The sequence below is a fragment of the Convolutriloba macropyga genome, chromosome 14 (assembly GCF_964194025.1).
Source record: "Convolutriloba macropyga chromosome 14, txConMacr16.3, whole genome shotgun sequence".
Classification (NCBI taxonomy): Eukaryota; Metazoa; Xenacoelomorpha; order Acoela; family Convolutidae; genus Convolutriloba; species Convolutriloba macropyga.
Genome location: NC_134481.1, coordinates 17987187 through 18003291, shown reverse-complemented (window position 1 = coordinate 18003291; position 16105 = coordinate 17987187). Strand labels below are relative to the sequence as shown.

Genomic DNA, 16105 nt, shown 5'->3' with positions numbered 1-16105 from the left:
AGTGCGCGCCCATAATCTTTTTTTTTTCAAACATGTAAATTAATAATATAACCGAAAGGTTAAAGTTTACATTCCTTCAGAATAATCAGGAATATTTATAGAAATAATCAAAATTATACATTAATCTTCTGGTTATTAATTGATGTTACCCATTAAGCTGTTCGTTCCACTATATATAAATAAAACACGAATGATCCTAACTGTCTATCTATTGGAAAATTTTCATGCTGACGTTGCAAAAACTCTGTTAAAGTTCTTTTAAAAGAGTTTTGTTCATCGTCGCTCTTACGCTAAAGGGTAACTTATTCCATTTTTGTATGCTCTTCATAATCAAATTTTTTGAATTCTAAAAACAACCGACTAACGTTGATCAAACTGCTCTCAAAACACTACCGAGCGATTGACGTTCCCATTAGCTAGCTGCGGTTTAGGGAGGCTAGCTTTAGCTTGAAGGGCGGGAGGTATGGGGTAAGCATGGGGTGGGTCGGTGGGGAGTGCGATTGGTGGCTAGTGTGAAGGGGTTACGGGGTTGAGAGGGTGAATTGTTGGGGTTGATAGCGGAGGGGGCTAAAAATGCATAAAAAGACCAGCAGGACTAATATAATTGCAACAAACTTTGTTTGAGAGCAATACAAAAACCAAGAGAATTCCAATTAGCGGAGGGGGGCTAAAAATGCATTAAAGACCAGCAGGACTAATATAATTGCAACAAACTTTGTTTGAGAGCAATACAAAAACCAAGAGAATTCCAATTAGCGGAGGGGGGCTAAAAATGCATTAAAGACCAGCAGGACTAATATAATTGCAACAAACTTTGTTTGAGAGTAATACAAAAACCAAGAGGAGTCCAATTAGCTAGCTATTGCAGCTATTAGTAAGAAACCTTACATCTGGGTGAGGGTTGTTGGGATTTGGCAGAAAATAATGGGAAACGACAGTGCCGGTGCCTTTAATGATCCCAACGTCCATCCAATTTGGATCCCTCTGCTGCACTGGAACTGTCTCCTGCTGCAATGCATGTGGAAGATGATGCTGTGATGTCTGGGATCCCAAGCGAGTAATGTCTTGAGCTGTGCTGCTGGCAATTGTTGTAGGAGCTGCAAACGAGTTGTTTGAACGACTGTTGATGGCGGAAGTCTGGTGCTGTTGGTCTATGGGTGGTGGCTGTTGATTTGGCCGATGCGTTTGTTGTTGCATCAGTTGAGCCCCATTCGATGAAGGCATCGGTTGGTCTGCGTAGCTCATAACTGGTCCACTCTAAACACGGAAGCAGACATTTATAGATCTCGTTAGCTTGCCAATTTATCAAAGCCTAATGCAATGACTACAGGAATTCTTGCTGTTGCTAACACCCATCTATAGTTTGTGCTTTTTGTTTGCTTCAAATAGTTTGTTGTATAGAACGTTAATTTCCACCAAATAGCATGTGTGTGTTTGGAAGGGGTAAAAACATCATTCATTTCTTTTTTAATTCACTCACGTGCATCTTGAGGCATTAATATTAATTATCACATATTTTTTGCATTCGGTTTCATAACAATCTTCCGCAAAAAAACACGATACGTTAAAATCTATAACCATACTTGAGAAACGAGTAGGCATCTGTCTTACAGTGCTATAATGTGTTGGATTTTGGGATGTTGAGTTCTGGATAATGTCTAGTGCCTCTTGTAGCAAGTCATTTTCTGATCCGGCACACATTGCGCTGGACGACACTTGAACTGGCATACTACTTCGATCGACATGCACGTTCGCCAAGTTGGCCAAGGCATTTGCTGCCTCCGAGTCGTCCATACTTTTTGCATATTGCACTATTGAATTCTGGAACTCGGCTAAAACTGCGGCGTCTTCACTTGTATCTGTTCCGCTTTGGTTGGATTGCACGTGCGTGGGCGGCTGTGAGGTCATAGGGGGGTTCAGCTGCGCATCCGGAGGTAGTTGGTCAGTGGATAAGAACTGGTCGACTCCAGATGATGCAACAGCCATCAGATTTCCAGGGCACTGCTCATCGGGACTTGGAGAGGGTAGGTGTTGCGATTGGATTCCACCATTCGAATTCAATTCACCAAAAGTTTGCATCGGTTCCTCAGATTCGGGCTGTGAGAGGCTTTCTACGGGAGAAGGATCACGATGCGATGCGACAGGTTCAGCCATCTCAGGTTGCTTCAAATCTTCAGTCTTTGGCTCCGTGTCGTTAACTAAAAACCCATCTGCAGAATGTGATGCTGCAAAAGCATCTTGTTCATCTTCAATTTGCTGAGACTTCTGATCAGTTTCTTCTTTCATCTCAACGTCTTTTGATCCAACTTCGGTTTTTTGATCTTCAAGGACAGTGTTGGGCTCAAGCAGTTCATCTGGATTGTTTATGGTCTCAGGCTGAGGATTGGAGGAATCGGAAACCTGTTCCGCTTTCACGTCATCTCCGTCTGTCTTCTCATTCTGCTCTTCTAGTTTCGTTGGCGGTTTTGGTTCCTCTTCATGTTCGGGCTCGGGTTCCATATTCTCAAATTCTGAGGTCAAGTAATTAGAAGAAGGTTCCTGTCCGTGAATCGTTTCTTGTCTGGCTTCCTGAACCGAGTTCTCGAGTGTCACAGACGATTCGCTTTCATCGTGAACAATTCCGCCATTTGCGATTTCAGACTCCTCTGTGGTCTCTTCGGGCAATGGTGCCTCGGCTATATTCTCTTGTTGCTCTTCCTCCGGTTCGAACCCACCCCCATCAGCATGAAAGTCAGGGGACAGAGGCGCAACAGTCATTCCTGGAAACAGACAGCCCAACTCTAGTTAGCTGATCGACTTGAGATCTCTTCACTGTTATACGGCTTAGTATTCGATCTTAATTAACCTTACAGGCAAACAAATTCCGCGATAAAGGCAACAGTAGCTGCTGAAAAATTGAAAGATGGGTTCAGTAAGACACACCTGGTTTAGGTTGAGATGTTGTAGTATCCATCAAGGCATTTTCAGGGGGCATTTCTTCATCCAAGTTGGTCAACACTGAAGCAAAATAAGTTCAATATTTCTCCACGTATGGCGTTTTTACACTATAAAATTTTACAACAGGAATTTGCCTTTCTAGCTGTTTCGATGAACCATACATTTAGAGACTTGTAACTATCTAAACGAAATTTTAATAACTAAATGGCCTCGGGCTTTACCAGCTTATCCCGTTTTTGAGGACGAAGTCTCAAAAAATTGCTGCACTTCCACACTTCCAAATTCTAAAAGACCAAAATGACTCAAATAAATGCTAATAGATTCGTCTGAGAAAAAAGATCAAGCGAGTTCAAAAGGAGAACGCGGGAACAACAGCATTAAATTATGTTGTTGTCGATCGATATTGAAGACAAAAAAACACCACAGCATCACGAAAAATGGTGCAGCAACAACAGCGCCCTGTATTTTTCTCTCCTTTCAATTGCTGTTTGAATTCTGCCGTTGGTTCAAGCTACATCAGTGCCAGAATAAATATTTATGGAATGTTGAACTCCATTAAATTTAGGTCTTCAATTAGACTTCAGCGAAACGGTCACCTGACTGTGTGATGTCAGAAATTTGAAATTAGCTCCGCTGAGGGAATTAAATGAAATATCATCACTCTAATCAATTCGATGAAGATATCAACAATACCTTAGTCAGTTGATCCAAAAACTAATTGATAAGTCCACAGAAAATCAAATCAACAGCTAAATTTCAGGCTAATAGTTGCTGTATAAGAACACTGAAACATTCATCAACAATACAACAAAAGCGAGAGTACCTTTCTTATTTGGTTATGATCTGAACTTTTTGTCTTGACTTTCATGAACATAGCCGACAGATTGCCAGAAAATAGCAGCAAAAGACGCTTGTGGCCTTCCATGAATTGAAACAACTAAAGAAATAAGATAAAGATCGACCACCAGTCCCTCAATAGACCACTAGACTTTTTGGGTTAGATTCGGACTGTCAATTTTATGACACATACGGTCTAAAAAGAAAAAGCCCTAAGAGCTTTTTCAAAATTGATATTCGAAATCAAGAACTCAAGACTAATACTCAAGAATTAGGGCATATAAGTTTGGCACTATTTCGATGCACAGTACTGATCTTTAACTAGTAAATGTTCATAACATTTAAAGTTCCATAAGTTAATTCAAAAATCATGTTTTAGTGAGGTAAGTCACGCAATTTACCTAAAAGCAGAAACTACGTCACGCACACAAATTTTAACTACGAAGCAGAAGTCAGTGAAGTCATTGAAAAAGTCAAGAAATCAAGTCCATAAGAATCATCGATAGAGACGACGAATTAAAAAAACATAGCAGGCCGTCCTGAAATATAATCCAAAGAATTGAGTGAAAAAGAGACCTAATGTACCTGACCAGGAGACCAATCGAATAATCTCAGCCAAAAAGACAATCTCAAAAGTTGAAGAAACTAAAAAAATCAAACAAAACGAAAAAATAATCATTGCTAAGACCCTTGAAACTTATGACCTGAACGCCATATATAAAAAATTCAATATACTCATTACCTCACGCACAAGCCTTGAAAGAGATTAATTTGCCACCAAAGGTATAAAATCTTGAGAAATATGACCATTGCTTCAAAAAAAAAAATGAGAAGCGCAAAATTCAAATAAACTTTCTAAAATCTGCCAGAAAAAAGGGTTCCAAACCTCTTTTTTTTCTCTGGAATTCTGTCATGTTCTCCCTCTCCAAGACTTAAATAAGTTTTGGTAGCCAGTAAATATCGTTAAACTCAGTGACAAAAAAACCAAAAACTATAAAATCAAAAATTTTAACAAAGTCTTGCTAAAATACGTGATAACAATATTTTCATAACCAATTTATTGCCTCCAGAGACTATCCAGTTTTCAGAAAACAGTTTTGGCCGTTGTGGTGATAAACCGTTGCGGTCAGAGGTCAAGTATAGAGGTCTTATACCTGAAAAAAATTGCAAGTTTTTATCAAAAAATTGCTAAAATTTGTGAAAATAAAATGTTGAAAACAGTTCCATGACCAAAAAAATTTTCAATAGCCTATTATCAAATCCTAATGTTTCTTGATGGGGTGGAAAAACTCAAATAATGACAATAAATAAAAGTAAATTTGATAAAAGCCGAAAGTTTTATAAGAAAATTGCTAAAATTCGTGATGTTAAAATATTTGAAACCACTCCATAACCACTAGCAATTATGCAATAACCTGTTATTAAAGTCACGGGGAGGTTTTCTGGTACCATGGCCTGAGAAAACTCAAAAACTGACGAAAACTTTCAAAAAACTAAAATTGTAAAAATTAGTATAGATTTGCGTTTTTATGTTGAGTACCAAAACATATAGCTCTAAAAATGGTCATAAAAATTACTTAAGTCTTGCAAACGATCTTTATCAATTTTAACAAGACTTAATTTTAGGCTGCTCCAACATAAATTTTGAAAAATGACGAAAAAACACGAAAAATTGCAAAATTTTGGGCTTGAAAACTCCTAAAAATGACCTTTTGACGTTAAACTACGGCCTTCCCAGTAGCTTCATCACACTAAGCACTTGAAGGACTACTAAACGCGGTTAAGGGCCTCTAATGAAACTTGATGCCCGCTGAGCTTTACCTGTTTATCCCGTTTTGAAAGCTGAAATTCATGAAAAAAAGGTGTGAACATCTTACAAAAATTTAAAAAACAAGGACAAATCCTGGCGTACAATTCAAAGAATTTTCACTGATTAAACCGTTTATCTCGTGCCTATTCTGATTTTGTTTTTTGATATTGACTCTGTTCAATTTGAATTGGTTTGCTGAGCAACTGCTGACTAAAAAAAACACATTTAGCAGAATATAAGAGTGAAACTAGCCTAGAGAAGAATTTTCATCTTAAAAAAAACTAGACCTAGTACGGACTATGAGTGAATTGGGAAAACAATTTCTATAAAAATCAGAGCAGAAAAAGAAAAACAGAAAATCAATGCCAAAATGCCGCATGTGAACAAAAAACCACTAGCGAGAAATGGAAATTTGGTTCAAACAAAAAACTAGGTGAAAAATGAACTATGAATGGACTGGGAAAACCATTTAAAAAAACCAAATCCGATCCAAAAAATTGGAAAAACAGTTAAAATCAAAGTGAAATTGACGCATGTCAACAAAAGACAGCGCCCCATTACAATTCAAATTCTTTGAATTGTATAAAAACCACAATGTCCCCAATAATAGCCGCTATCGCTTCGCGGGTATTAATCAAATCAACCCATCAAATTTTATCAAAAAAATCATTAACAAAACTATTAACTGCCTAGCAACAACAATTTCGTAAACGATAGCGCAATTCAATGATCCCCTTTTAATCTGTCAGGAATAATTGTTAATTACCGTTATCACCCATGCCCATAGACAGTGGATTCAACATCTGAGGAGGTCCGCCGACATTGATAGTCGCACCAGCGGGGATTTTGATGATGTTTGAGGGTCCAGCTGCAGAAGTATGTATAGGTGCTGCTGAAGTCACCACTCCACCAGATGTTGCAATTTGAGGCTTAACAGTATTTGCACTGCTACTTTGGATCAGCTGAAAGCATCCAGTACAGATCAATTTATTTGATGATAACGTGCTGCCCTATTAATCAACTTATTTATCAAAACATAAAACTGAGCAGTGAAAAACCGGCATACGACGAAAACAAAACAAAAAAATGCAGTATAGTTTGGCTGAGGCTACAGCTATAAAATAACCAAGAAAAAGCTGTTGATGTTTTTTTTAGTTCTCTCCGTTTATTTCTTTCTCTCTTTAATGTCGTCTCATTGGATCTCTATTAAGCCAGAATTAACGCTTTTTAGTTTTCATTCATATCTAACGTTCTTTGACAATGTTTTCGAAATAAGTGATTCTTCTTTTAGTTTTTCATGTCTTTTCCTATGAACTGATCTTGTCAATCGCAGTTCTTACTGGCTTAGACAATATTTAGGCTATTTAACAGTCCCAATATAGATTACATAGCCGGCAGATTGCCGGAAGATAGCCGCGATAGACTACCATGAATTGAAGCAACTAAAGAATTCGGACTGTCATTTCATGAGACATATTTGCTGTACTAGAAAAAAAACCCTATTGGAGCTTTTTCAAAATTAATATTCGATATTAAAACTAAAGACTCTATTACTCAGGAATTAGGGCACTACTTAGATGCACACTATTGAACTTTTATTACTAAATGTTCATAAAATTTAAAGTTCCATAAGTGAGTTCAGAAGTCATTTTTGACTGAGGTAAGTCATGCAGTTGACCTGAAAGCAGAAATGAAGTCACGAACACAAATTTTAACTGCAAAGCAGTAGAAGTCATTGAAAAAGTAAATTCCAAGAAGTCAGGGTAAGACGGAACAAAAATCTGTTAGACGGTTCAAAAAATTAGGAGCGCAATAATAGCCAACTGGAATTGCTGACGCGGCTATTAATAACATTTCGGACACTAATAAATTTTAAATAATCTGTTGGTTTATGACCTTTGTTCTTTTTATAGTTTTTATTGTTGTCGCATCAATTTGTTTCATTAATGACAGGTCTCAATGGCTCTCAAATAAGCCAATATTTGAGCTAATTAAAAAATTGATTGCTTTATATCTATAGATACTTCCTTCTCATATATTTTTGTCAAAACCAAGACGGCCAATAATAGCCTCATCTATCGCTTTGCGGCTATTAATAAACATAGCCGGCAGATTGCCGGAAAATAGCCGCGATAGACGCTTGTCGCCTTTCATGAAATGAAACAACTAAAGAAATAAGATAGACATATTGACCACCAGTCCTTTAATAGACCACTAGACTTTTTGGTTAGATTCGGACTGTCATTTTTATGAGACATACGCTCTAAGGAAGAATCCCTAATTGAGCTCTTTCAAAATTAATATTCGAAGTCAAAAACTCAAGACTCTAATACCCAAGAATTAGGGCACATACGTTTGGCCCTACTAAGATGCACACTATTGACCTTTAACTAGTAAATGTTCATTAAAATTAAAGTTCATTAAGCGAGTTTAGAAGTAATTTGAGTGAGTTAAGTGAAGCAATTCACTACTCCAATTTGACTTCAAAATGATGAAAACATGTTAAGATTTTTAAAAAAGACAGTGCCACAACACAATTGAAATTTTTTAAAGTGTAAAACATAGCTGTGAGATTGCCAGAAAATAGCCGCAATAGCTTCGTAGATCTACAGTCTAAAAAAACGGTAAAGACAGACCACAAAAGTAGTCTTTTCTTTAAAGGCCGAGAATGTTATATTTTGATTCAAAATAAGTATTAGAATAAGTATGCATAAGCTATTGCTGCCTCTATTAGCTGCTCTCAAATAACCTTCATTTAGAGTGACAGACATTCACTTGACCTTACCTCAAGGAACTGAATTAAATAAAAGTCAATTTTAAAGTGAGGAAATCATTTTTGAAAGTGAGGTAAGTCACGTCTCACCAAAAATTTAATCTTGCGAATGAACAAATACACCTCGCTGCACTAAGACAAAAGATGAATTCAAACGCGCACTTCAGTTGAAATTGCTTGAACGAATGAAAAAAAAAGCAGATTTGAAGTGGTTGTGACGTCATATGGTCGTAACAAAAATCTTGAAGAAAAAAACCAAGAGAAGGCCAATAATAGCCCCAGCTATCGCTGTGCGGCTATTTAAAAACCAATTGCGTTAGGTTCTACAATATAAAGATTACGACAGAAAGTTCAAGTTAAAAAACGCAAGTTGAAAATTTTAATTTAACGAAAAAATGGATTCAATTAATATGTCAAGTTGTCAGTATTAAGCAAGAAAATAATTCAAATTTTTTTTTTTATTTCAGCTGTTCTATTTTCAATGAAAATTGAATTTTGTACAATTTAAAGCATATCAAACAAAGATTATTCATTCTTTTCAATGTTTACGTGGAAAAAGTCCAATCCAAAAAATCGAAAAAACAGAAAAAATTAAAATGAAATTGCCGCATGTGAACAAAAAAACACTAGCGAGAAAGCGAATTTTTGTTCAAACACCGTTTTCTCACTCTACTTTAAATTTAGAGCAAAAAATTTTCACGCCGCAAAACCACTCGCTTTTTCGCTCCACTTCCTGTTGCGGCGTGACCAAAATCACTACTCCAATTTGACTTCAAAAATCATGAAAATTCGTCTTTTCATTGAAGGCTGACATTTTCTATTTTGATTAAAAATCTGTATAAGTTTTTGCTGCATCTATTAGCTGCTCTCTAATAACCTTCATTTAGAGTGACACACACCCATTTGACCTTATCTCTTTGAATTAAAGTAAACAAAAGTCAATTTCAAAGTGAGGAAGTCATTTTTGAGAGTGAGGTAAGTCAAGTGTGACCAAAAATTTAATCACGCGCATGAACAAAAAACTCGCTCCGCTAAGAGCGAAAAATGACGTCACACATGCAATTCAGTTCATACAGACATAGAACGGACTATGAATGGATTGCGAAAACCATTTAGAAAAAAAACGGATCTAAAAAATCGAAAAAACAGTAAAAAATCAAAGTGAAATGGCCGCATGTGAACAAAAAACCACTACCGAAACAAAAATTTCACGCCACAGAACCACCCGTTTTTTCACTCCACTTCGCTATCGCTGTGCGGCTATTAAAAAACACGTGTCCCCAATAATAGCCGCTATCGCTTCGCGGCTAAAAATCTTACAATTAATTTTGAAAATTTGAAGCATAGTGATTGGTTACTCACTTTGATCTGATTTCCCTGGAGCAAAACTGGGTTTTTGTTCAGTCCTCCAACTGACCCGACAGCAGTACCTAGAGGCCTCACAGCTCTAATGACAGTTGGCCCTCCTGGCACCCCCTGAGTAACTGACCCGACCCCGGATGCTGCCCTAACTACAGTTGAACCCGCTGCCACACCTGTACCACTCTTGATTACTTTGATCACGGTCCCGGGTGGAAGCGAGCCACGGCTCTGAAAAGCTTTTACTTGTCTTTTCATTCATAATCAAGCTTACTACCTTTATTGAGAACATTCGAAATGAAACCTGAATTGAAAAAGTTCATTAATAAGATGAGCTAGTCTACGCTTAATAATACGAAATAAACAGCCCAGGTTTTGAAATTTTTCTTTTGATATGTGGTAAACAAAATTGACGGCAAAAAAACTCGAGAACTTGCATCTATATTGATATACTCTGCATCTAAGCAAATGAGACTATGTTACCTTAAGTTGACTGGCGAGCACTGGCTGCTTATTGCCAGACAAGGTGACAATCTGAGGTGCAGCCTTCACCCCTCCCGGCTGTGAAGATGCCACCAACTGCACTGGCTTCCCAACCACCTTTGGCTGTTGTGGCTGCTGCTGTTGTTGAGTAACAGCCTACAAAACATATCTCTATCATATCGAAACCCGAGAAAATTTGCGCCAATGTTCCATATAAGGCAAATCATTTATTGTTCTCACTAGTTTGGAGCTAAATTGTTCCCTCAAAACATCGTAAAAGGTCTGCATTGGACACATATTGATTCATACCCCAAAAAATCACGGACCCACAAGAACGTGTGAACTAATAACTGGAAACCAAAAGGAATCCACAGAGAAAAAGACAGTCATTTTCAGGGTACACTACAGAGCAATAACACTATATAAGTGGCCCAGCGACTTATTTTTAAACTAAACTTATGTTCAAATTTTTTATTCGAATTGCTAAAATTGGTACTTTGTTTAAACAAACAATTGATACTGAAGAAACATCGATTCTATATCTAGCTTACTTTGCAATTGAAAAATTTTCAGATAGGTATTTGTCATAAATAGACCACCTTGTCTATTGATTAGCTTAATCTTTCTATGATTATTCGATAACGCCTCCACACAAACATGGCGCTCAAAATCCCTGTTGAATGATCTAAACTTAACGCACGACCGAAAAAACTTTAAAACTACAATTTAAAAACCAGCAATATAAGAATCTTAGAGTCACTTTTTCGACGTTAAAAACAATCGGTGGCTATTCAGAATCTAACACGAAGACTAAACTAGACCGCAATTTGTCATTCCTCGATGGCCTTTCATGCAACTCTGGAATCAGAGCGACTCGAACATTTATTAACGCAAGAATAACAATAGTTACCTGAGAGGTGACGACAGGTTTGATCATGGTCACTGGCTTTGGCTGCACAATGGGCATCATGTTCACCTAAAAATAAAAAAATCAAATTTCCAGCTCAATCCTAGTGCTGTTTTTGTTCTGACTGACCTTCATAACACATATAATATTCCCCCATCATAACATACCATAAAGGGGGTTATATTTTCGTGAGGGATGTGTAATTTCCGACTAATAATTAAGGACACAAAGCTGACGAGACAACTTAATGCATATTTCGGTTTCTCTAACAATCTGTGAAGATCATTACGCTGAATGAAAAATTTGTCTGACAGTGTAACATAGCTTCAATTATTCTTTCCTAGAATAAACACTCACTTGTGGCGGCTGAGAACGCGCAGCTCCTGATGAAGGCGAAACATTCTCCCCATCTAAACAAGAGTCAATTTGAACAAGCTACACCAAAATGGTTTCGTTTCATAGTCACGCCAATTGGTATCAAGTTAAATCTTTACGAACAACAACGACTTTAAGATATAAAATCAAATATCGATGTGTTAAAATGTCACATTTAACTTGAGCCTATTCTGTCACTTTATCACTTTTTCCCTGTCAAACTAAGAGTTGTAAATAAATCGCTTCTAACGTGGTCCATTAAAACCCACCCCCTCCCCCCACCCATCACAAAAAGTACTTTTACATTGGTAGATATTAACTTTAATGGCTATTCCACATGTTATCCATTGAAAAATGTTTTTCATACACCATTATATGCGAAAACAAGTATTTAGTTCACCGGAGGGGGGTTTCTTGAATTAACATAGCCGGCAGATTGCCGGAATAGCTGCGAAAGAATAGACCTGCGTGCCATATAATAGAGATAGAAACAGATACAGATCTAAATTGAAAAAAAATCGACTCCCCTCAAAAAACTAGGCTAAAAAACTTTCAGCGATTAATTAATAAAGCTTGTTACATTCATTCCACAGAAGCCTCTTATTAGGGACCTTTACTGCACATATGAGTTCCTTTGACCTGAAACAAATTCAAATTAAACTCAAGTTTTAAAGTGCAGAAGTCATTTTATTGAGTGAGGTTAAGTCACGTATGAGCAAAATCTAATCACGCAAATAACCTAAAAACCTCCGCTAAAGCGAGTGAGAAATGACGTCACGCGCGCAAATGCTGTTAGTGAGAGGAAGAAGTCATTCAGAATATTTGACTTTTTCAGCTTTGCTGTGTGAACAAATGTAAAACGAAAAAAGAGCGTCAGACGACGAAACAAAAAACATAGCAGGACAAGTCCTGACGTACAATTCAAAGAATTTTCATTGACTAAACAGAAAAACTAGACCTAGAATGGACTATGAGTGAATTGAGAAAACTATTTTTAAAAAATCAGATCAAAAAATAAGAAAAAAAAAACAAAAAATCAATGTCAAAATGCCGCATGAGAACAAAAAAACCACTAGCGAGAAATGAAAATTTAATTCAAACAAAAAACTAGGCCTAGATTGAGCTGTGAATGGATTGGGAAAACCATTTAGAAAAAAATCCGATCCAAAAAATCGAAAAAACAGTAAAAAGCAGAGTGAAATTGCCGCATGTGAACAAAAAACCACTACCGAGAAACCGAATTTTTGTTCAAACACCATTTTCGCACTCTACTTTAAAATTAGAGCGAAAAAAATTCACGCCGCAAAACCACTCGCTTTTTCGTTCCATTTCCTGTTTCGGCGTGACCAAAATCACTACTCCAATTTGACTTCAAAAATCATGAAAATGTGTGAACAGATCTTCAAAAAAAAAAGGACAGCGCCCCAATACAATTCAAATTCTTTGAATTGTAAAACATAGCCGGAAGAATTCCGGAAGCGACTCGAAGCTTTAAAACTTCACTAACAAAACCGTAATTGCAGCGGAAGCCACTACTATTTGTATTAAACCATTAACTCACTACCTCTGCAGGTCTGCTCTAAAAATTGGTGAAACTTTAACCACTGTCAACAAGAGAAACAAAATGCAGCAAAATTTTATATTATTGAAAACGTTTGGTAACGTTAAAAAATCCAAAGAAATTAAAGTGGTCAAAAACCTGATAGTCTGGAAAACCTGGCACGGTTATCAATAGCCGTCAAAAAATTCATGATTCTAATCTGAAAAAGATCGCGAAAGCAAACGGCAGATAATATTCATAGAAACTAAGTTAAATCTTTTCAAAAAAGAAAGCTCAAATTTAAGAATCAGACAACACCTATAATTCCACTTCTATTCACTGCGATTAAGACAAAAAAACAACACACACATACTGTTCCTTATTGTACATAAGCTAGACAACATGATTTCATACTAAATCAAATATAAAATTGATCATAGAAAAGACATAAGCGGCAGAAGAATATTCAAAGGCAAAAAATCGTTTAAATTAACACCAAGGGCGGAAGAAAGCTGCAGTAAAGTCAAAAGTGGAAATTTTTGAAGAAGTTTCCTATCAAACTCTCAGTACTGCCTTTTGTTGAATGAAATCAATTGCACAAGAAATGCAGAAAATCTGAAAAAATCAATATACCGAAAAGAAATTTAGGTGCCAGGACAAAACTAGAATGATACTAACTAGAATGTGAAGAATATGGGCACAATGTAAGGAACACCGTAACAAAAAGACTTTCTTGATTTTTGAAAGTTAAAAATCAATTTAACAAATTCAAGAAAAACGAATACATTTCATTGTTCAGCATTCAAGACAGAAAGCTGCAGTAAAGTCAAAAGTGGAAATTTTTGAAGAAGTTTCCTATCAAACTCTCAGTACTGCCTTTTGTTGAATGAAATCAATTGCACAAGAAATGCAGAAAATCTGAAAAAATCAATATACCGAAAAGAAATTTAGGTGCCAGGACAAAACTAGAATGATACTAACTAGAATGTGAAGAATATGGGCACAATGTAAGGAACACCGTAACAAAAAGACTTTCTTGATTTTTGAAAGTTAAAAATCAATTTAACAAATTCAAGAAAAACGAATACATTTCATTGTTCAGCATTCAAGACAGAGAAAAGATAACTAGTCATCCGATACAAAGATCTATTCTCCTGAAGAGACCAAAAAACAGGAAAAAGCAGAATTCATAAATAAGAAACATTAAAACATTTTGCAAAAAATGGTCAAAGAACTTTTAAGTTAAGACTGCATTTATGAAAGTTTTAACTGTTTTCTCAAAACTTAACGAAAAAAACGATTGAATTTTTATTGAAACGAAATTAAAGTCTCTCATGTTGCACAAAAAAAAAACTATTTCTAGCAGTTACAACCAAAATACAAACGAAAAACTCCCGAAAATCGGAAAATACCACCAAAATCGGATTAGCATATGTACAAATTTATGGAATAAAATTAAATCGAGGTAGAAAAGGGGCGTTGAGTATAGGAATTATCGAAGAGAAATTGACATATTAACTGATTTTTGACAAAAAGACGGTTAAAAGATCCAAAAAGGAAGAAATTAAAAGAAAAAAGCCAAAAATTAACTAAAAAATCAAAAAATTGTGCCAAATTTTAACTTGAAACGCAATTTCAGGCTCTGCAAAACACTGTGGCATCAATTTCCGAGGTTGACAATCCAATATAGTATCGAATGAAATTTATTTCTACAAGGAACCAAATTAAAAGCAAAAAAATTGGGCCACTTAGACGAAAAAACGGCTAAAAACGGTTATCTATATGTGCAATTCAGACAAAAACTACTTTTCAAAGTCAAAAAGTCATTCACTAAACGCAGCGCATGATCAAAAAACTTCTCTCGCTCAGAAAAAATCAGTTCACACGGCAATTTTACTCACTTTCGCTTTTAGGTCAAAACATCGTCTGAACGAATAGTACTTCCGGTAAAAAAAAAACCTTAAGAAAACCAATACTCCTCTTCGAGTCGTAAAAAAACCAAGAGCACCGCAATATAGCTACGCTCAGCTTACAGCTTGGCAGCTATAATAAACAAAAGTGATTAAATTGTAAGTGAAAAAATATTAACCATTAGAGTATAGCGCTGACAGTGCCACCCTCTGTTTACTACTCAAACGTGCATCCTCCATAACAGGTGATCCAAACTGCTGTTGGGGTCCTTGCGGAGTCCCAATCTGGGCACTCTGAGCTCCAACGGGAGTCGGTGGCTCGTACTTCTGGATCTGAAGGATATACGCGTCCGCTGTTGGCACGGCACTCCAGCTGATTTCGAGGCTGGTTGTACTGGCTCTGACCAAGTGCACTTTTCCAGGAGCAGCTGGTCTGTCGGTTTCCAAATACCACAGATCTTTGCAACACACCTGAAGTAAATTGGTCATTTCCAGGTCTTTCTCAAATGAGCGGACTAACAACTACCAGACGGAACAACTTTTCTTAATTGATATTAGCCAATTTGTGAGGCGATGCTTTCGTTCTAAACCGCTAATTGGACCCCTCCAGATGATTAGTATTTCAAAAGACCAATAAAACTGTGTTTCTAGCATGAAAGATTGCGCGTCCCGGCACCGCAACAAACTGACTATTTCACAGAATTCTCAAAGGAACAATGTTTAGAGTATCATAGTCTATTGAAGATCTGTTCCGCATTTCATGTCGCCGATGTTACGTCGCTAAATTTAAAATATCAATGAATTCCTGACATTAATCTGAACGATGACCGCAATCAAATAGCAAATGTACGTGGTACGACAGGTACCTGGTTGTTCCAAGCCTTCCTGTATCCATCTCTGCCACTCCAAACATACAGTCGGCTGTTCACACCTACCGCACAATGCCCTGCCCTGGCTCTAGGCACTGCATCCTCTACACTCTCCAAAGACAAACTCTCCCATCGCATAGATCCTAATAATAAATGAGTCAATTTAAGGATTTCGCTTTTAACTGTTTTAACACCTTCAATTCTTCGAAGTTTATGATAAATAAAGATTTGAATAGTTGGCACGTCCCGGTCAACATCGCCAGTTCACTATATCATGTTAGACAAAAACCCCAAACAAACAAATT

At 36.7% G+C, this 16105-nt stretch overlaps 2 protein-coding genes across 2 annotated transcripts in view; both read right to left on the bottom strand.

Annotated features, from left to right (window-relative positions):
• The window catches only part of LOC142353110 (uncharacterized), a 576000-nt gene that overhangs the window by 193504 nt on the left and 366391 nt on the right, over positions 1–16105 (bottom strand). The window lies entirely within an intron of this gene.
• LOC142353409 (host cell factor-like) overlaps positions 1–16105 on the bottom strand; it is a 46892-nt gene that overhangs the window by 7268 nt on the left and 23519 nt on the right. The window contains exons 6-15 of the mRNA XM_075405641.1: positions 15798–15943; positions 15111–15402; positions 11464–11516; positions 11110–11175; positions 10200–10355; positions 9720–9947; positions 6351–6546; positions 2923–2997; positions 1612–2759; positions 889–1257 (exon numbers count right to left, since the gene is read on the bottom strand). Of these exons, the coding sequence (XP_075261756.1) occupies positions 889–1257; positions 1612–2759; positions 2923–2997; positions 6351–6546; positions 9720–9947; positions 10200–10355; positions 11110–11175; positions 11464–11516; positions 15111–15402; positions 15798–15943 (2729 nt within the window). The remainder of the gene's footprint in view (positions 1–888; positions 1258–1611; positions 2760–2922; positions 2998–6350; positions 6547–9719; positions 9948–10199; positions 10356–11109; positions 11176–11463; positions 11517–15110; positions 15403–15797; positions 15944–16105) is intronic.